Source organism: Chrysemys picta, chromosome 1, assembly GCF_011386835.1.
Source record: "Chrysemys picta bellii isolate R12L10 chromosome 1, ASM1138683v2, whole genome shotgun sequence".
NCBI classification, from domain to species: domain Eukaryota; kingdom Metazoa; phylum Chordata; order Testudines; family Emydidae; genus Chrysemys; species Chrysemys picta.
In genome coordinates, this window is record NC_088791.1 from 94872669 (window position 1) to 94894751 (window position 22083).

Here is a 22083-nt window from a genome sequence, read left to right on the forward strand (position 1 = left end):
AAGGGTGTGGGAGGGACTCACCTAGGGGGGAGGCACTGGGTGCTCGCGGAGCCGGACGTTTCTTTGTCTTGGGACTGCTAGTAGGGGTGATGCGGTACCAGGGATGAGTGGGTTTTGTCGTGCTCTCACTCTGGTCCTGCTTTGGCGTGCTCTTTGGTGTTGCACCTTCCTCCTCTTCCTCCTCCTCCTCAAAGGGGTTGTAGGCTTTAGGCTCCCTGCTGGCGGATCTGCTCTCCCTTTCCCTCCCTTTCCCCTGCTCCTCCTCTTCCTCTGAAGCCCTTGTGGGAGTCTCCTGGCCACTGCCTGGTGGGGGAGGAGCCGGCTTCCTCTTGGGCTCTGGCTGAACCAACGCAATCCACGGAGGGTCCTTTGGTCTCACAGCAGCTCCCGCTCTAGTTGAAGAGAAGAGCGGGGTCAGGGAGGGAGAGAGGATGAGGAGGACGCATGGAAGAGAGAATTCATGACAAACCAGGTAGAACATTGCCCATAAGGGGGAAAACATCAGGCTAGGGCTGCCCCTGCCTTCTCTCTGCAGAGCATTCACCCCCAGGGACAGGTTGAGGGTATGACTGGGCATGTGGGTTCACAGGCTGGGGGAGCACAAACCTTCCAGCCTCACTAACAAGGCTGGGAACCAGAGATCTGTGCCCTGATTTCACTGTCTGGCAAACAATATTAATTCGCCATTCCCAGGAAACGTGGCCTCTCTCCCATCCCCCATGTCGCACAACAGCAGGAAAGATTAAACTATCTCCCACGCTTAGCGGACATGCTGCTAATGGCTGGGGGGCTGAGGACATCCTAAGCAAATGGCTCCAGCCAGCTGGGCTGTTTATTGGGATCTTCGAGCACCCTGGCTGAGCTGGAGAATTGCCCCTCCCCCCAGCACAAGTCACTTCTCTTTACACAATGAATTGGGGAGGGAGATGCAGTGGGGGCAGTTCACTGGATCAGTTTTCACCCAATAATCAATGCAAGAAAATATCTCAGGTGCCCAATTGCCCCATTGCTCACTGAGGCAGGTGAGGTGCTTTTACTCGTTACATGCCTCAGTTTTTCTCTCTCTGAAATGGGGACAATGATACAGACCAGCCTTTGCAAAGTGCTTGGAGATCTTTGGATGAAAAGCATTGTATGGGTGCAAAGTATCACCATTACAGCCAGACACACACAACAGAAACCCCGCCCAGGAATGTGGAACATTCCCCCAGGCAGCCAAGCATTTCCTCTTCCCCAGCTGTTCGGTTTTGCCGATTCAGGGTGGCTTGGAATCCTGAATACATCAATCCAATTTTAAAAATTGTATTAAGACGATGTTTAAAAAAGTGAATGGTGCAGAGTTCAAGCGTAGAAGTTTCTGGTTATCAGGGAATAACATACAGACTATCAAGGGGTGCGAAGTTCGGTTTAAGATCGGATGGTGTAAGGAATACATAATCTGCAATATCCCCGATTGGGGATAAAAGGTTAACGGGTCAAAGTATAGACATTGAGATATGAGTACTAAATGTGTTCTTTGCCTTTCCATAGCCCCTTTCACATGAAGATCTCCAAGCGCTTTACAAGTCTTCCTGAATGGCAGACACTGCATTATCCCCCCTCAGGTACAGATGGGGAAAGGCTGGCACAAGGAGAGAAGGGACTTGCTCTAAGCCAGTGGTTTCCAAACAGTGGATTGCAGGAAGGTTCAATGTGGGTTGTGGGCCCAGTGCAGAGGGGAGGCTCCGAGAGGGAGTCTGGAGGGCAAAGCCACCTTGCATTCATCCCGCACCAGCAGCTTCTGTCCTACAGGGCTGGGGCCAGCTCCCCGCTCCAGGCGTGGCAACCCGCATGGGGTCTCAGCACCACTCAGGTTTGGCCCAGCTGCCCGTCTGTCAGGACACGGTGGACTGCAACCCCGAGCCCAATTGCAATGCCTGGGGTTGGGAGCTGGGTCCAGCCTCACGGGACAGGAGCCACCACTGAAGAGTAAGTGAGGGATGTGACGTTCTCCAGCCAAGGCCTCCCCTCCACACAGGCTGGGATTAGGGTCATGGTGCCAGGGCAGATGGAGCTGCTGAGGGTAGGTGGTGCCCCCTCAGCAGGGCAAGGAGAAGGCAAAGGACACTCGTCTATGATTCTGGCCCTCCCACCAATGGGTGGGTTGCAAAAAAGACCAAATGGAATTGGTGGGTGGGCTCAGTAAAATGTCTGGGAAGCACTGCTCTAGCCCCACATTGAGTTCCAGCCTGGAACAGAACTGGGGTCTCCCCAGGACTTAGCCACAAGGCCCTCCCTCTCCACTGCCAGCTGATCAGCCAGGGAGGGGTGGGGCTGGAAGGAGAGTTCATGAGTTAATCACACGCACAATGCCTCCTGGTCTATATGGTTTCGGGGCAAGCCAAAGGACCTACCGATCTGAGGAGGTGGGTCTCCCTCTCGGTTTGGGGACTGGGGGGCCGGGTTCAGGTACCCTACCTAGACAGGCAATTGGAAAGATACACGGTAAGAAAAGCAAAAGGCCATTAGGAAGCAGATGAAAAGCTCGATGGATTTCCTATTGTCTTCTGGCTGCTCCTGCTCTCTGCAGATCCCACAGCATTTTCCCCCTTGGTGTAGGGATGTCAGCCCCAACACGCAAGCCAGATTCCAGCCTGGGTGACCTTGTTAACCAAAACTCACCCTCTGCAGCTGCCCTCACTCCCATCTCCTGCAAGCTGTGGAGTAGTGCTGGGGACAGCGTTGCGCGCCATCGAGACCCTCTGTCAGCCCAAATACAGCGTAGCACTAGGGCACCAGACCCATCCACGCTACTCTGCCCCTTCTGGCAGATTGAGGCTCAGCCATCAAGACCAAGGTTCGATCAGAGATCTGGGGGTGTCAGTTTGAGAGGGGCTGGGGAAGGGCATCTTTGAGCCTCATCAGGGTCAGAGGCTTTGCTGAGCGTAAGCTGCACTGCAATGGGGAAATGGGGACCACCCCACATGCCATCCTTGCACCTTCTTACCGTTCACCAGGCCAGGCCCTGGCTCAGAGGCCTCACTCTGCACGTTGGATCTAGGCCGAGGGACGGGGTGAGAGCTTGGTGGTGACGGGGCTGCTGCGTCTGCGCCCCTCCTCGGGGCGGGGGTGGGACGAGTGTCCTTGAGCCGTCCGTCCAGTGGGCTGGCTTTGTCCTGGCTGGGCACTGGTGGTTTGCTGGGGAGAGGAGGCCTGGGTGGAGTTTGGGAGCAGGGCTCAGAGCTGGGTGTTTCATTCTCTGCACGGACAGGGGACGCTGCCGTCTCCACTCCAATGGGTGCACGACCCTTCTCTGCTGCATCTGCCTCCTTCTCTCCCGGTGGGTGGCTCTCTGATGCAATCGCCAGGGATGTTTGGACACCGTCCTCTTTTCCTTCCTCCTCCTCCTCCGAGGGGGGGGCATCCTCACCCACAGTGGCTGCCCCAGCCTCAGTCCTCTTGCCCGGGTGCTGCAAATCAGGGCTGGGCCTGCACTCCGTCCTCCCACTCAGGCCCAGCTTGCCCCGGTGCTGGGTGCACACAAAAGTGCCCGACTCCGGCCCAGGCTTGTAGGATCCAGGGAGTAGTGTGCTGGAACATTCCTTACACCTGCCAGCGAGACACACAAACCATCCTGAGAAGGTGGGGAAAGGGCCTTCTGCAGGAGGGGAGATTTACAAGGCTGAGGAAGGAAGGATGGCCGTATGGTTAGTGCACTAGACTGGGACTCGGAAGACCGGGATTCAGTTCCCAACTCTGCCACAGACTCCCTGGGCAAGTCACTCAATCTCTCTTTGCCTCTGTCCCATAAAATGGGAAGAATAATCTGGCCTTTCTTTCACCCTTTGCCACATCTAGTTAGACTATAAGCTCTTCAGGGCAGGGCCTGTCTCACTACGTGTTTGAACAGGGTCCTCTCGGCACTACTGTAATACAAATCAGTAATAAGGAAGTTATACCAGCCTGAGCAGGGCTGTCCTTACTATGTACAATGAGAGCCACACACAGAAGCCCACTCAAGCACTCACTCCCACAAGAGCGGAGCTGTTTGTTCCTGTTTGTTTCAATGCAGCTGGTGGCTGTAAGATTAATTAGGTGCCAGGGCACTCAGGGCTCTTGTAGTGGCATCTGGTTTACCACTGTTTACGCTGAAATCTAGAGAAATAAGCCCAAGGCTGAGCGGGAGATGCAATGAAATTAAAAGGCAGCGAGTTTGAACATGGAGAAAAGAGGCTATTTTTACCTCAATTGACCCATGGAACTCACTGCTGCAGGATATCACTGAGGTGAATCACTCAAAACAGTCAATAAAGAATGAGAAGTTGCTAAAGATAACATTTGGAGATACAACATGTAGTGTAAAGTTACCAAAGTCTCAATCCTCAGTCTTCAGGGTATAAGACAGCAACCGGTAGAAATCCTCTTTCTACCATCATACAGTATTGCACAGGACATGTATTAGAGTTTGTTTTGCCTTCCTCTAAAAGCTCCTGTCATTAGTCACGGTTGCAGACAGACTCCTGGACTGTCCCATTGGTCTGTTCCAACACCTCAGTGTCAGTGTTCTGACACACTCAAACACACAGACAACATTAATCTGGTGGTAACACTTGGCTGTGGCTACAGGTCAACTCAGGCAGGGAGGGGTTGCTCTGGGCCTGGTGGTGGTTTACCTGAAGCACTGGCAGTGGTACAGTTTGCCTGTTTTGAGGGGTGAAGGTGGGGGGATGCTCCAGACCTGGGGATGTTTTACCTGAAGCACTGGCGGTGGTACAGTGTGCCTGGGGGGTTGCTCTGGGCCAGGGGGTGGTTTACCTGAAGCACCGGCGGTGGGAGTTTGCCTGTGTTGGGGGATGAAGGTAGCGGGTTGCTCTGGGCCTGAGGGTGGCTTACCTGAAGCACTGGCAGTGGTACAGTTTGCTTGTGTTGAGGGGTGAAGGTGGGGGGTTGCTCCAGACCTGGGGATGTTTTACCTGAAGCACTGGCGGTGGTACAGTGTGCCTGGGGGGTTGCTCTGGGCCTGAGGGTGGCTTACCCTGAAGCACTGCCAGTGGTACAGTTTGCCTGCAGTGTTGGGGGTGGGGTGGGGGTTGCTCTGCGCCTGGGGATGTTTTACCTGAAGCACTGGCGGTGGTACAGTGTGCCTGGGGGGTTGCTCTGGGCCTGGGGGTGGTTTACCTGAAACACTGGCGGTGGTACAGTTTGCCGTCAGCCAGGTAGCGCTGAACCAGGTGGACGTGCTGGTGGCAGGCTGCGCAGGTGCTGCTGAGTGTGTTGCGCTGGGACCGCTCCGCCAGGCCTTCGACAACATCATCCTGAGGCAGAACACAAGGAGAGTACAGACTGGAGGGGCAGCAATCGAGACAGAGCGTATTTCAAATGGAAGCTCTTTGGGGCAGGGACTGTCTTTTACTGAGCGTCTGTACCGCACTCAGCACAATGGGGTCCTGATCCTGACTGGGGCCACGGGCGGCAAGAAGAGAGATCTGCTCAGCAGCTGAGCTTCGGGTGTAACCTCACTTAGAAGAACAGGACAATATAAAGAAATAGCAATTATTTCACCCCCCCACATTCAGGTTGCAGGCTGCCAGTCCCGGAGAAAGGGCTGTCCCAATCCCCCAGCCCAATCCTCAGGAAGGCTCCCTGAGCCCTGTCCCAGTACAGAACAGACATCCTCATCCCCCTCTAACCGTTGCCCGATTCAGGAGGGGAAGAGGTGAAAGGGAGGTTTCTAACCCCTACCGAATCCAGGGGCTGCAGTCACAGCCCTGGTCCATCCCAGGGAAGAGAGATCCCTATCTGCTGTTGAATCCTGAGGCAGAGGGTTGGGAAGGGAAGGGGAATCCCCTGCCCACACCCATCCCAGTGACTGTGTCCTTACTCCATCATCCCCAAAGGGGAGGGCCTTGGGGTTACCCAGGAACCTTTGGCTTCTCAGAGAGCCCTCTTGCATTGCACACTGCACTTTCTTCCCCCTCTTCACCGAATGAAGCAGGTGGTGAGCAGCATTTAATACCCAAGACCTCTAGAGAGAGATAATTCCTCAGGCTGGACCCTTCTCCCAGTGGAACCCACCACAAAGCAAAGCACACTACAAATCACACACACACACACTCTCATCTCCCAGAGAATGCAACAGACCATCTGTTTGGATTCCTCTCATTGTGCCAGACGCACAGTGCACAGAAAGTTAAAAGATGGGGTTAACTTTGCTACAATAGATGAGGTACCTGTGGTGCCGTGGTGCTCCCCGCTGCAGGGATGGGCTTCTTGGGAGCTGGCAGAGGGGGTGACGAGGCAGCAGCCGGGTGCCTCATGGGCGGAGGGACTCTGGCTGGAGAGAGAGAGAGAGAGAGAGAGAGAGACAGAGCAAAAGGGGAATCAGCTGCTGACAGAAGAGGATGATTCATGCAAAGCACATGGTGTAGGAAAATCACCTGGCCTTGTGACCCAGGATGGGATCTGATCACTTTTTACACCTCGGTACCTATTCCAGGAAGGAGGGAGAGGCATGGGCTAATGGGTTAGCCACAAGACTGACAATCAAGAAACCCTGCATTCTAATCCCAGCTCTGACAACAACTCCCTTCTGTGGCCCTGGGCAAATCACTCACCTCCTCTGTGCCTCAGTTTCCCCATCTGTAAAATGGAGATAACACCACTTAACTACCTCACAGGATGTTGTGATGATCAGCTAGATAATGCTTAAAGCATGCAAAGCACTGGGTAAGTGCTAAGTATTATTACAGCCCCTTGGGGCTCACTCTCCTGAGTGCAGACCACAGAATATGACAAAACCCCTACCACGGCCAGGGCTGACACTCACTAACACCTGGAGGGAGGGGCGCACCTGTAGTCTGTTAACACCTGGATGGAGTCCTCAGATCGGACACAGGGTCTGTCTTGAGAAGGGCTGGTGTGCGTATTAGACAGGAGGAGGTTTACTATAAGCTGTCATGGGATGCACCTGGGGGGTTAGATCAAGGGAGTAGAGCAGGGAAGGATGAGTGGGAAGCCCAGCTCCTTACAGGAAAGATGCTCTGTTGGGCAGCTGGCACTAAGCTTCTCATCACTCCAGTTCCCCACACCCTTTGTCCACTGTTCAAGTGGGACCAGTAAGAGCTAGGTACCATCCAGGGCACCCTTAAGTACAACAGCACCTGCAGCTGCGATGCCTATCCTCAAAGGAAGATGGAAACAAGGGAAGATCTGGGTGCTCTCTCCCCACTAATTTCCTGGCCATGAGACCTACTCGCCCTCCCAGCTGTTGCTGGGCTATGAGAACGGAGATTAATTCAAGAATACTTTCTGCTAATTCAAGGAGGCCAAATCACACACACATACAGCCCAGTCACTTCCTGAAGCTGTCCATTCCACAGGGAGAAAAAGAAGCACTGGGTTGGAAACAGGAAGCTGTGATGAGCTCACTACCCGAGTGGAAAGGGACAGATGATGACACTGCCACAGTGAGAGATTGCAAAAGCATGGTTGAGTTCCCTTACATAACACAGAGGGGGTCAGGGCAGAAGCTGGAAGGACAGGCCACAGCTCTCACCTTGGTTGGGGTTGGTGAAATGGTTGTAATACTGAGACACGTAGGTCATGATGCTGAGGCAATCGGGGACCCTCATGGAGACCATATCGTTGGGATCCAGCAGGGCGGGGATCCCCAGCTCCCGCTCTGCCAACTCAAAGGCCTGTGAGAGTTCCAGAGAGGGAGGACAGGAGTTAAAACCGAAGCCCACTGGAAAACCAGGGTGGATAAAAATCAATTATTTGTTTTTTAATAAAAAAAATTGGATTTTTTTATTTAAATCTGATTTTTTTGATAAAATGCTTTTTGAGGAAAAAACCTATCTAAAGATAGTTTTAATTAAGATACATTATAGCTCAAAGATATCTCATCATGGAATAGGGATTATAAATTCTAATTCTATAGTATGAGACAATATATTCATGTAATGTTTAAGAAAAGTTTTGTAAATGAGTTCCAGTAGTTCATGGATTAGGGACCCAATCTCATGGGGTTCCACAGGCTTCTGTATAGATTATTTAGGTTAATCTTTCTATCTACCCAATGGGACTCAGTGCTCAGATTAGAACAGTGGTTCTTAACCTTTACTGCAGCCTGCACCCCTTTGGTTCTCAAAATATGTTCTCGCACCCCTTAAACCTAGATATATATTTTTTGTTTGTATATTACAGTAATCGTTAAAAACATGTATAATGTTAATAAATACATAGGTTTGATGAAACAAAGTAGTTGTACTTATGTGCCTGTGCTTAATTTGTGTTTTCAATTATTTACCTTCTAAAAAAATCTGGCATGTCTCGTACCCCCAGAAAGGGCATCTTGCACCCCCAGGGGGTGCGTGCATCCCAGATTAAGAACCACTGGTCTAGAAGATACCATCAGAGATGCGTAGTTTTGCAGATCTCAAATTGTGGATTTGTGTCTCCAGAGATAACATGCTTGTTAACAGCAAAAATGTTTTTAAATAAATAAATAATATACAGAGGTGAGAAATAACAGACCTCAACTCTATTGTCCCTCTGCAAATTTGTGTACACAAGAGTCAATCCCTTACCGATCTCTAAAAGTGCAAAGTTTCAAAAAGTTCAATGAATAGAAGAATGTTGGGGGCGGAATAGATCTGGACAAGGAGAAGAAGTCTGGAGATAAATGTGAGAAGTGAGGGACGCTTGTTTTGTTAAAATACTATATGTTTGCTGTTAAAGAAAAAAATCCAGAATACTTAATGTTGTTGTTTTAGTTAAATAAAACAATTTAAATGTTGTCTGATGATGTTTTCCTCCTAATACTGCAATGCAAGAAAATCCTCCAAATATTAATGATTAACCTGTTGAATTGGAGATAGTTCACCTCCCAATGACTTCATAAATATCTCCTTCAATTACCTTTGGTAAATGAAATAACCAACAAACATTCATTTTCCGATACTGCTGTAAAACTAATCTGAAAAGTTTTCAAAATAAATCACTGTTTCAAAATGTATAGTGTGTACCTTCTAAAAATGAAATCTACATCCATCTCTGAGTTATGAAGAATATGTATTAAGGTTATAACAACCAACAAAAATGCACTTTTATGTAGAAATCCATGATTAAATCGAGTCTTCCTGACTAGTGATTTAAATCAAATCCACCCTGTGAAAAACAGAGGCTTATGGACACACTTGCACGTTAGAGGAAACAAAAAGCAGGGATGGTTAGTGATGGAGGTGCCCTTGTTTTCAGTGACCCTCCAGTCATCACTCTTCCCCTCTCCTCTCACTCTGCTATACCACCTAGTTCATTTGTTCTTCCATGTTCCCTACTCTTCCCGGGAAGTCTCCTTAGAGTTATGACCTGAGGGGGGAGAAAGCAAGGAGTTCAGTCTCCAGGGACCATCCCACCAATAACACGGCCCAGTAGTACTACGAGGGATGGTGACTTTAACCAGGTGGGCACTTGCCCCATTAGGAACCGTGCCGAGATCCCGGTCTCATCTCCAGAGAAGAAGAATGACCTTGTGGTTAAGGCACTGGATGGGGGCTGAGGGTTCAATTCCCGGCCCCATCTGAGACTGCCTGTATGACCTGTGGCAAGCCCCGTAATCTCTGTGTGCCTGGGTTCCCTCTCTGCAAAACGGGGACAATAATACTGCCCTGCCTCACTCACAGCAGTGTTATGGGGATATATCCATTAAAATGTGTAGGGTGCGCAGATACTACTAGGATGGGGATACCTACGTGGACTGATAAATTCATGGTCAAATAGGACATCTGCCAGCCAGGAATAATGAGGCACAGTGCACAGGACATGGTTGGGCTCTGCAGTGCCACCAAAGCTTGCCCAGCAGAGGGAGGTGTTGCTCTCACTACAGCTAAATGTCTGTGCTTGCTGTTGCTTCTCTGGCAGGGCAGCCCAGACATCTGTAGCTGACCAACTGCACCTTTGCCCTGAGATAGGATTGCTGAGGCCTGCTACTTTGCCACTCAAATGTCTCAACCAGGGTTGGCAAAACAAACCCCGAGATAACATAAAGGGTCTCACAAATACTCTAGAGGCAGAGCCAGACAGCCGAAGGGCTAAGGGTCTAAATGTGGAAGACTGTGGAAGACAGAGCAGAGCTAGGGTCCCATTGTGGGAGCACAGTGTATGGGAAGCCCTGAGACTGAATGAACTCCAAATGTTGTAGCTCAGTTCCCTTTGGGTGGGAGTGTGTGATTATTTTGGGGAACCCCTGGGATCCCCAGCTGCCCCACTGACTTGTTTTCTTTTGAACCCAAGCCTTCCACGAGCCCTAGTGATGCCTACGTTCCATGGCTCCTTGTCTTTCCAGCTCTCTCTCACATCAGATATTTTCAGACAACCTCACCATTCCATTCTCACTGGATTCCTGTTTACACTCACTTGGTAGCCACAAAGGGATCCAAACACATTCCACCACTAACCTCTCAGACCAAAGGGGAACAAATAAGCATATTTCTCGCACCCCAGTGAGCACCAAACAGCGGGGCTTGCTGGAGGTGATGGGGCTGGGCAGAAGGGCGGTGAGGGAACACTGCTTCACTGAAGCACTATCGTCCCCAGGACACCATATTCAGTCCTGTTCCACTGAGGGCACTCCTGGGATCATGGCTTCTCTCAGAGCAGTGGCTCAACCTGGCACCACACCATTTCTGGGACCATCACTTCACCGGAAACTGTGCTGGCCTCAGGAATGTCCCTTCCCTAGGATCATACTGCCCTTTGGGCCACCAATCCCCAGGAACCACTCCTTCCTCGAGCGTGATACTTCATTAGGAGACGCTCCGGTTGTGGTTTGTATGTATCTAGCACCTTTGCTGTGCATCCCATCAAACAAAACTTGAAAACATCTACCAGTTGTTTACTTGTCAAGACATGAAAGTCCATCCTGGTGAGAAACGCAGCTCTCCTGCCACCAGCTGCTGGGAAGGGTGAGGGTGCTGTCCCTAGACCATGCTCCGGGGCTCCATTTTTATGTCAGCCTCTTGCTAGTGTCTGATAAATGTGAAGCTCCCACTCAGCCATACCTTTAGCTGCTGAGAGACAGGAGCCTTCTCTCTCTTTGTTCTCCTCAAGAGCCTCCTGGCTGCTGTGAAGGAGGAGGGTCTCCACTAATTTAAGCCAACCCATGCCTCCTGTCTGTTGCAAGGAAGACAGGGAAGATGAGGCCACTGATCTTCTACTCTACTCCCAGCCTCTGTTTTTTGGGCCTTCCTCCCCTGTCAATAACTATCATCTGCAGCAGAGGCAGGCACTGCTTTTCCAAGGAGCATCGTGAAGTTGACATGAATCTAGACAGCTGCACTGCTGCCCATGAGGTTGGGAAACTAACCGGACTCTTGTTAGCTTCAATCTTCAGCTGTTTGGCAAAGTTCTGAACCGCAGAAGCAATGGAGCTGTCAAGATGCCGCCACATTGGTTTCCCACTCGGAAAGTTATCTTGGCAACGACATAAACTAGAAGCTTATATTTTCTTTAATGGGAGCTTAGAATGTGTGGAAGAAGACACTTCAGATCCCCTCACTCACCCAGGTAAACTTCTGCCTTATCCAGAGTGAATAGATTTTTCTAGCCTTGTACAGATGACTGCCACCACATCCCCCAGCCCTTGAGTGCACTTTATGTCAACATTGCGTACTCTATCATGTTATTTCCCACGTCCATGACTCCCTCTTTCCCTCAGTGCAAGGCGTCACGGTGACTCACCAGGTGGTTGTTCTCGTAGACATTGTCCTTGGAGAGTGAATCAAAATCTCTGGAACAAGAAATCACAGAGGGGTGATATGAGAAAAGGGAGGAACGGCTCCACAGGACACCACAAACAGGTTCATGGAACAACCAATATTACAAGGGCATTTCAACAACAAAAAGCCAAACTCCCAGACAAACAAAACCTTTGTTAAAGTAGATTTAAGACTGCAAACAGGGCAAGAGACGGTAAGAGAATTTTGCAATTTGAAAAAACACAAAGGGCCGAAATCCAGGAAATTAAGACTTTATCATCATCAGCTGTATTCCAATAGCACCTAAAGGCTCCAGCCAGTATTGAAGTGATAGAGTAGAAGATTTAAGATGATGTATCAAAAACACCCCAAACATGGAGAAATACAGAAAAAGTGCCTCAGACTACTCCAACTCTATCCTCATCTCCCCAACACCCAATGCCCCCGTCTGAGGCAGATGATCAATCAAATACAGTTTTGCAGCTAGATGAAACGTTAAACACTGGATGCCTTGCTGGTTCAGACAAGAATCTGGGCATCTGGGAACACTTTAAACCCCAGCTTACTCTGGCATTTCATATGCAGCTGCAGACAACTTAAATCATAGCCAGTGGAGCGTATATGTAGCCTATCTACAAGGGTTTAAAATATCCTGTGCCAGGGGAGGCCCAACCAGTGTGGAGAGTAAAGAGTTAAAATGGTTGTAAGATTTCCAGTACCTGGTGTGAGGAAAATATAGGATAGGAGTTGGATATGTCTGTGGTGTGCATATGAAGTGTAATGACAGCATCACTTTGTGCTTGTTACGGCACCGTCCAGCTGATGATCTCAGCATTCTATACTAAACAATGAACTCAGCATCACAGCATACCTGTGAGGTAGATAAGTATCATCTCCATTTTAAGGTTGAGGACACAAGCCCAGAAATTAAAGGTCAGAATGGGCCACTCTTACTTACATTTAGTACTTTAACCCAGGAGGAGTCTGACTGGTTGTGGCTACACTAAAAACAAAATGTCCTCATCTTTACTGTCCCAGTTTAGCTTCGCAGCAAAGCTTAGGCCTTGGCTACACTGGCAATTCACAGCGCTGCACTTGCTGCGCTCAGGGGTGTGAAATAACACCCCCCTGAGCGCAGCGAGTGCAGCGCTGTAAAGCGCCAGTGTAATCAGTGCCTGCAGCGCTGCACGCTCCCTCGCAGCACTGCAAGCTATTCCCCTCGGAGAGGTGGAGTACATACAGCGCTGCGAGAGAGCTCTCACAGCGCTGGCGGCGCGACTACACTTGTGCTTCACAGCGCTGCCTCGGCGAGTGTAGCCAAGGCCTTAGTGTAAAGATGGGTAATACGACTACTCCCAGCATGAGGAAGGATGGAAGAAAGTCCCTCAGTGACTTTCCCAAGGTTGCACAGGAAATCTGTGAAACACTGAAATAAACCCCAGTCACAGTCTCTGACACAGCAAGAATATACTTCCTCTGTTCAGAGGCAAAACATTGGTGTTGCTGTTCTCACCAAAGACCAGTGGAGTTGGAGGCTAGACCCTGGTCAAGTAGGTGGCACATACAGATGTGTTCACACACACTCCCACACACATGTATGCTGAGCATTGTACCATGTAATGGGAGCATGTGGGAATACAAGGGCTGAGTTAAGGTTATTTGATGTATCTTAACTCTTCGTTTCCATATTTGGCATATTTTTCCTATCATCCATAACCTTAACTTTGGATTTACTGGCTCACAGCTGTCTGTGTGGGGCTTTTTTTTTTTTTTTTTTATAAAGACAAGGGGCCATACAGGTGTTTTCCCCGTAAATATTTATGATCATAACTCACACTAAAGGGCTTTTTTGGCCTGAGAATTCTGTTCGCTCTGTTTTTCTTAGAAACAAGACGCTCAGCAACACGAGAGAAGTGACATGAGATCAGAGTGAAGGCTGACTGGAGTATGTTAACCTTGTATCTCCCTTTTCAAAAATAATAAGCGTCATTTGAATTTCCTAGCTTTCCTTGTGTACATGATTGGCTTGGAAACTGAGCACTGGTTTTGGTGGAGTTTGTAGCAACCATAGCACTGGCCAATGAGGAGCATCCAAAGCCAGGCCAAATATAAAATAATCTTCACCCCTATCCCTAATCTCTTCTGCCAACCCAAAACCACTTTATTTCAGACAGGCCCATTCTGCTTGGGTGCGTAGGGTGTGCATGTGGAAAGAAGATGATGATGAGTGTTACCAAGTGATTGGGATTGCTTTGCTAGTAAGGCAGGGTGGAAGGGGCTCAACTTTGACTGTAGAGAATAAATTCCACAAACACTATGCTCCACCTGGTCTCCTTCCTCAGATCTACATGGTGAGAAACGTAGCACACAAATGGTGGGTAGGTTTCAGCCCATCCCCCTCTTTTCCTGTCCATCACACTCCTTCTTTTACAGCTCCATCTGGCCCTGAGGAGCCCAAGTTCTGCTCCGTGGGGCACACAACAGCACCCAGGGAGGGAGTAACTAACACACATTGGGGTGGAGCCTTCCAGTGCATTTGGGTGCTGCAGGTCAGTAAACCTCCAGGAAAATACACCCCTTTAGCTTTATTTGGCGAGTCCTGGATTGAAATACCAGAATTTAGAATTTCACAACTATCTGGCACCTCGCTAAATATATATCACTACTTTGGCGTCAGCCTAAGGCAGTCCCATAATATCTGATTCATGGGAATACTGTCCTGATGAAGCATCTGTATTACCATTCCTCATTATTAAATCAGTTTCCTGGAAGACATCCCATAGAATGATTGCCCTGATTCAGCAAGTCCCAACAAAGCAGAACACACTTGGGAGTCAGAATTTCCATGGATATAGCATCTTTCATCCCAAAGTGCTTTGCCAATTACATAGATACAGCAGCAGTAGTGGCCTCTGTGGTTTAGGACAGCAGCCAACAAGCCCACAAAATACTGGGAGGCAGGGGGCATTTTGTACAGCAAACACTAGAGCAAACGCCTATATTTTTCCAAAATACGTTGTGGGCTCTTTAACGGCCACACATAGCAGGGAGGACTTCAGCTTTTAAGACCCTGTCTGAAAAATCCACACAGCATACTGCATTCCTCTCAGCGAGGAATAGTTGAGCTGACCCTGCCGGGATTTGAACCGATGACTCGACGCAGACTAAATATTTCAGATCTGATGTTGCTATGGTGTGTCCCTCCTTCTCCTCTCGTTTTCGGTGTACATTTGCTTCTCTCTCTCTCCACCGAAAATGCCGAGGCCAGACACTGTCCTATTCTTTCGGTGTCTATACCCCAAAAGTCTCCCTCCACAGGCTCTGTGCAAGGCAGCAGTGCAAGGACATGGGAAGAGATGTTCATTCTCCCACGTACATAACTGCTTCTTGCTTCACCAAGCTGCAAGGGAAGCCCACTAAATACTTACATTGTGCTTTAGATTTTCAAAGCGCTGTCCAAGCATTAGCTAATTAATCCTCTCAGCCCCCTGTGAAGTATGCCTGGATATATTATTCCAGTCTTACAGATGGGGGGAAAAAGACGTTAAGTGTCTTGCCCAAGCTCACACACTCAGCCTGTGACAAAGCCACAAACTGAACCCAAATCTCCAGAATCTCAGTCCAGGTCTCAGCCAGGAGACTGACCTTTGTTGCCCGTTTTACAGATGGGGAAAACAGGCACAGAGAATCTGAGTCACTTGCCCAAGGTCACAAAACTAGTGGGGGTCAAAAGCAGAATTAGAACCCACATCTCCAGACTCCCAATCCTGTGCCTAACCCCATAGACCACAGTACCCCAGCAGCAAATTGCTTAGGCTCATATTTTTAACACCCCTGTGTTTGGGTGCCCAACTTGAGCTACCTGGGGCCAGATTCTAAAGGTGCTGAGCACTTGCAGCTCTCATTGCTTTTTTTTAGACTCACGTTGCTTCCAAAAGTCTTGTCCCATTTGCCTGAAGCTTTCCAGGAGAGTGTATCTACACCCAGCAATAAGATCCCACCTGTGGAATTTCAAATTAATTGGACTAGTTTGAGTGGACGTAGGAGAGCAAGAATGGAAACTAGCTTCACTTTCAACAATGGCAAGAGACAGGCTATGGTCTCTGCATCATTTCATGAAAAGGCATCACACCCCTCTTCTCAAACAGCTTCCCCTTCACAGCCAAGAACTTAACAAGACAAGTACATCTCACTTGGGGGCACAGCAGCTGTTCTGCGCTAGACACCCCATGCAGCAAGAGCATCCAGATAATAGACAGGCTAGATGCTTTACACGTAACTAATAGATAAATAGGAGAGGCACAAACTGAGACGCTCTAGAACCAGAAGAAACCCTAAGGAGCAGAGCGCTGGGTTAGCATTATTACACAGAAGTGAGTTCCATGACTGAGCGCCATCCAACTCAGCACAGCTGCTGCATGCACATGTCGTTTCACACCCTGATGGAGCTGGAACATGATAGCATATAAATGCATAAGTATCCAGAACTTCAGAGTCTCTTGGGTTCACACCATTGCAATCGGCATGAGCAGCAGCAGCACAGTTGTTTGAAAGCGGCTGGAATGGCCCATCACATTGGAAGCCCATTAACTGGCCAGATATTACTACCAAGAGGATTGAAGGTGCTTTATAAATACAATTTAGCAGAACAGGGGGAATGCTTTTGCTCCGCTGTCTGAGAGATTTATTACTCCATATCCTTGAGTTTCCAAATCAGGACATGCTGAAGCGACTGAAATCAGATGAGATGGCACAGCCTTCGGCCACCCCTTGAAAAATCCTTCCTTAACATGCTATGTCCTTGTAAGGTCCTAGGTCTGTCTTTACAATACAGTTCACTCCACTTAACTGAGATGCTCTTAGTTAAGATATCTGCCAGGGAACTGATTTGAGCCCACTGATACTAAGAGCAAGCTTAAGGGGATGGTAATTCCACTTAATGAGGAAGCCTTCAGATGACTTAGGGGTGCTTACTGTAAGGTTTTGGATATCTCACTTTCATGCTGGCCCTGTTGGTTTGCTTTTCAGCCCCTTAATAGCTGAGATAAATGCAAAAATAAAAACGGTATGAATTGCTACTCGTCCCTGTTTTAGTTTGCCTCTTCCACACCAGTGACCCATGCTGAGCATTGTGCAGGTGACTCCTGAAATAGGCAGGCAATAGACTTGGTCTCTAGCCCACTAATTCAGATAGCACCTGGAGGCTAGCCCGAGCTCTGCCCCTTCCACCTGCCCCTCCCCTGCAGTCGGACCCCCGAGACACCCCCTACACCTGGAGGAGCCCCGAGCGCGCCCCCCTCAGCCAGAGGAGCCCCGGGCCGACCAGAGACCCAAGCGCCCCCCCCCCCCATTGGCCAGAGTCCAGGGAGTACTGATGAACCTGGGGAGCTGGATAGCATGTACTGCCTCCTCAGCCATCCCAGAACCTGCATGGGGCATAATAAATCAAAAAAATTCCCCCCCAAACCCTGCAACTGGGGTCTGACGGCCACAGCAGCGCCAGGGGCCTATTATACCCGCCGCCCATGCGCCTTCTCCTAACTACATGGGCCCGTTCTGTAATAGGATGTGTGCTGCCGCTCCTCAGCCACATTAATATTAAAACTGTGTCTTCTGTTAATTGGGTAGCAATCTTTAGGGGACCTAAACAAAAGAGGAGTCTATTGTGCTAAGCAACCTCAACTGGGGTGGTAAGAAAAATGCCTTGGTTGTAGAAGGAACATGCACTGCTGTATGTCAGATTTAAGAGACTAGCCTATGGGTGAGAAGAAATGTGTGTACTAGGGACAAGGGGAGAGCATCAGATCACTAGTCACAGCAAAGACTGGAACAGACAGATGGTGGATTTCTGAGCTGGCCACAGCATGCAGCTTGGGGGAGGAGTGGGAATCATCTCAGCTGCCTATCTGGCTATATGATTTCTCCAGGAGGAGAGCATCACCCCCAGCAACACCATTCCCAAACTCACCTGTCTCTGTCCCTCTCATTAATCTGTCTGTTAGTCCATCCCCTTCTACCCAAGAGCCTCCTGCAAAAGGAGTGCAGACTGAGAAACTAAATTCCAAGCCATTAGCATGGTGGGAAGCCCTAGTGGCTATTTTCCACTGTCATCATCACTCATTTCTGGTGTTCAGTGCGGCATTATACAAGTTAAGCCTGCACCTGGCACTCCCCTAACCCAAGATCAGAAAGTCCCCCACTGAAGCAGCATGCCCTCCTCGCTGGCACTTAATCAGGCCAGGAAGAAACTGAATCAGCACACAAACCTCCACTGAAAAATATGCATACATACTGAATCACAGGAGCCTAGGAAGGACACCTGTTAAGTAACATTTGTCCATCCCTCATTCCTGGCCAATGCAGGATCATTTCCTACAGCATATTCTCCGGTGCTTTGTCCATACATGCTGCATTTATAAACAGTTGTTGGAAAGGAAGAATCTTATTGACTGAGACAGTGCTGGGAATTTTCAAAATAAATGCAAAAATGCCTTAGCCAACAGAATATCACATATCGGGCACAAGCTGCGGTAATACTGTATAACCCCATTTTGGGGAGAACAAGGTACATAGGATGGTATTAGGAACATCACTTCCCATTTACTTCCAACTGTCCTCATCAGACTATCCTGTAGGATTTGATAGTGACAGTTCCAGAGATAGGGGTTAGGGCTCCTTCCCCAAGCCTCACTTTTATTTATTTTTTATTTTTTCAAATAAGAGAGTGATTTGTCCTGTGATGAGCACAGGGGACGGGGAATCAAGAATTCTGCGTTCTATTCCCAACTCTGACTGGATAATGTGGACAAGTCACATAACATCTCTTTGCCTCAGTTTCTCCCTCTGTAGAATGTGGGTAATAATTAACAGATACTCGAAGCTTAATTCATAGAGTTGATAAAGTGTTTTCAAGATCCATGGATTAAAGACCTTAGACACATGTAACCTATTATTATTATTAAATTCCAAGGGCTACAGCTATTCAGATGCAATAAACGTGAAAGAACTCCACTTGCAGTCCAGGAAATGTTTTAAAGGTGCTCCCACATACGCACACCCAGGAGCCAGTCTCCAAGCATCCCAGCCCAGTCCTCCCGCTGGCCCAGCTCCCCCAACTCTTCTTAAATCCCAGAACTAAAAGACACTAACAGACACTCCGTTAACGCCCTTTGTAAACCCCAAAGGCAGGAGGGGTCCCAGAGCTCCCTGCACTAAATCCCTACACATCTGGGTGTCAGGGTCACCTCCCCTATAGCCTAGGTATGAGGATGGTTCCCCGGTGCCTCTGCCCCGGGGAGCTGGGGGGCCCTGGGCTCCCTTTCCTCTATCCCAGGGCGTTTCCCGGTGGCCCTACCCCCCCGTCCCTCAGGGTTCCCGGGTGCGGTCTTCCCCGCCCCGTGTAGGGGCCGGAGCGAGGCCCCCGGGCGGCCGCGGCCGGTGCTCAGGCGAGCCCGGCGCTGCTGGGCCTGGTGCCGCTCCCGGCCCGGTACTCACAGCAGGTCGGGCCGGTGCCGGTGCAGGATGGCGCAGAAGGCCAGGCCGTCGCGGAAGGAGCTGCTGAGGTCGCGGATCTCCACGCCGGGGTAGCCCTCGCACTGGCGGCGGCACCAGGCCTGCAGGGCGCCCCGGGGACCCGACATCGGGGCGGATCCGGAGGTCAGGGCGCCGCCGCCGGGGGGAGCCTCATGGGGTGCGGACAGGGCTCCGCGCTCTCCGGCCCGGGGCCGCGGTCCGGGCCTGGACGGCTCCCGGGAGCGGCCTGCGGGCTCCTGTCCCTGCGCTCGGCCCCGGCGGGCAGGGGGCTCCGCCTGCGGGGCGGGGATCACAGGGCTCCGGGGCCGCGGCTCCGCTGCGCTCCGTGCCCCGCCGCGGCTCGCGGCTCCCTCCTACCCCCTGCGGGCGCCGGCTGCGCCTCCCTCCCCGCGCCGGGCTCTGCTCAGACCTGTCCCCGCCGCTCCTCCGCCCAGCACCGCACCCCGGCTCTTCCTCGGCCCGAGCCGCGGCGGGGAGGGTCCCACCCTGGCACGGGCCAGGGGCCATGGGGCAGGGCCTGGGCGCTCGGCATACCCCGGGGCAAGGGGGAGTGTCCCGCATTGCCACCCGGTACCTCGTGTCCAGCTGGCCCTGGGCATGTCCGCTGTCTGAGCACGCCAGGGGTCTCGCCTGCCCCGTGCCAAAGGGTTCCCTGAGTGCCTGCTATTAACCACGGGGGGCTTCCAGCGCTCCTGGCACTGAGAACAATAATAGAGCCAAAAAGAAGGTGGGTGAGATCATAACTTTTATTGGCACAACTTCTGTTGGTGGGAGAGACATGCTTTGGAGCTGCACGGAGCTCTTAGGGCTGGGAAAGGTACTCCCCTGTCTCCCAGCCTGCAGCCGCTCAGCTACGTGCAACATGTTTAAGTATAGTAGTTAGCACTTGTATTTTAAGGGACCATTCAAGATAGAGTGGCCCTTTAACACCTCTGCAGTCATAGGACAGAAAGGGGGAGGGGGGCCTAGTGGGTTACAGATTGTTGTAATAAACCAGAAATCCAATATCTCTGTTCAGTCCATCGTTTTTAGTGTCTAGCAGAGTAATGAATTTAAGCTCCCAGGCTGCTCTTTTGAAAGTGTTTTGCAGGTTTCCTTTGAGGATGAGGACAAAACTGAGAATAATATTTAATATTTTATTTACCCTCTGTATACAGCCCCATAGGTATGCATGGTGCTTACCAGATAATAAAGTCACAGGCCCAATCCAGGGAGTTTACAATGTCAGTTAAAACTGTGTACTTGGGTATCTGATAGCACGTGAGATGTGTGTTCTTATGGAGGGACCCTGGAAACCAAATCAGAAACTGGTTAGATGAGTGAGACTGGAGCGGGGTGTGACTCAGACTGGGTGCGGTAGGGCATGTGCTTTGTTGGTGCTGCTCTATGCAGATCCCTCCCTTCGCCCTTACTAACCCAGCGGAGAAAAATGGGCTCCATCCATTACTCAGTAGCTTGGCAGGGATGGCCTAATTTGAGCTCCTTCCCCAGGGCAGCGGGAGAGAACAGCAGGATTTTGTGTATCAGGCACTCTGGCTAAACAATAGGAATATTATGGTGCGTTTGGCGCCAAAGGAGGGAGAGGAGAGTGGGTGGCTTGGCAATCCACACTATATTATGTACCCCCCTTGCACATCTCACAGGGCCTGAAAGGTTCTGCTGCTATAAGCAAACCAGTAACTTTCCTGAACTCCCACATTCTTACTGGGCTGCATCCAGCCAGCCAGTTATTAAACATTTTGCTGCCCTAGACAGCTACCAGCCCTGCCTCCACCATGCTTTGGGCCTGTTCTTCCAACTCTCTAGGCATTTGCTACCTAAGAATGGAATGTCCTGATTGAGCATGTTTTTGGTCTCAACCTAGTATTAATAAAACATACCACTGCAAGCCACAATTCCTTTAACAATCTGTTGGAGCCTGCTCTGTGTGCTGCCTCCAATGCTTTCCAGTGTGCTAGAAATATTTCATTGCCCATACTTCACAGATGGGGTGAACAAAAAACCAGGGGCAGAGTTTAATCATAGGTTGCTTTTCTGTAGTGCTTCTCACCCATAGATTTGAAAGCACTTCACAAAGGAGGATGAGTATTGTTATCCCATTTCACGGATGGGGAAATTGAGGCTCAGGGAGGTGATGTGACTTACCCAAGGTCACACTGCAGGTCAATGGCGGAGCAGGCAATGCAACCCAGATCTCCTGAGTCCCAACAGGGTATCTTGGATACTCAGTGATGGGCACTGGAAAATCCTACAACAGAATAGTGTAATCTTCCTACTTATGCGCGCTGTATAGGATACCCCCTACCTTTGGGGGGAATTTAAGCTATGGATCCTGCAATGAAATTTCAGAAGCTGTTTGCAAAATGTACGGAGTCATGAACTGAGGTAGATGGAGTTTTAGGGGCTACCAGGGCTCTCAGAAGCATTTTGTTCAGTGGTGTTTTTTGCTGGGACATGGGCTGGAGGAGACATGTCTCCAGATAGTGCATGAGGATTCCACCAAAGGAATGCCATGCAGACCTCAAGCTCAAATTAATGCAAACAGAGCCCATGCTGAAACTGTAAACACAGCTCCTGACCTTCAAAACATCAGTGTCAAGAGACAGACATCAGAAGACACTAGTTCCCCTGGGGGGGTTGGGAGAGTTTATTCTGTCTCTTGGCTGTCCTCCATTCAATACTGTCTGACCCCTCAGTATAGCTACACACCAGTCTCAGGAATGAGGAGCCATGAGCTTTTTGCCATTTTATCCAATCCACAGCACTCTATAGGAATCTGAGATGGGAATGACCATAAGAACGGCCATACTAGGTC

At 50.1% G+C, this 22083-nt stretch overlaps 1 protein-coding gene across 4 annotated transcripts in view; it reads right to left on the reverse strand.

Annotated features, from left to right (window-relative positions):
- Positions 1–22083, reverse strand: part of MICALL1 (MICAL like 1) — a 30399-nt gene extending 8316 nt beyond the window's left edge. The window contains exons 1-8 of one of the 4 annotated variants that reach the window (XM_065581217.1): positions 19843–22083; positions 11719–11767; positions 7535–7676; positions 6210–6313; positions 5158–5294; positions 2987–3588; positions 2394–2457; positions 22–392 (exon numbers count right to left, since the gene is read on the reverse strand). In XM_065581217.1, the coding sequence (XP_065437289.1) occupies positions 22–392; positions 2394–2457; positions 2987–3588; positions 5158–5294; positions 6210–6313; positions 7535–7619 (1363 nt within the window). In that variant the 5' untranslated portion in view covers positions 7620–7676; positions 11719–11767; positions 19843–22083. Of the gene's footprint in view, positions 1–21; positions 393–2393; positions 2458–2986; positions 3589–5157; positions 5295–6209; positions 6314–7534; positions 7677–11650; positions 11768–19229; positions 19739–19842 lie in introns of those variants that run through there. The other 3 variants (XM_065581226.1, XM_065581210.1, XM_065581219.1) reach the window with 3 other exon arrangements.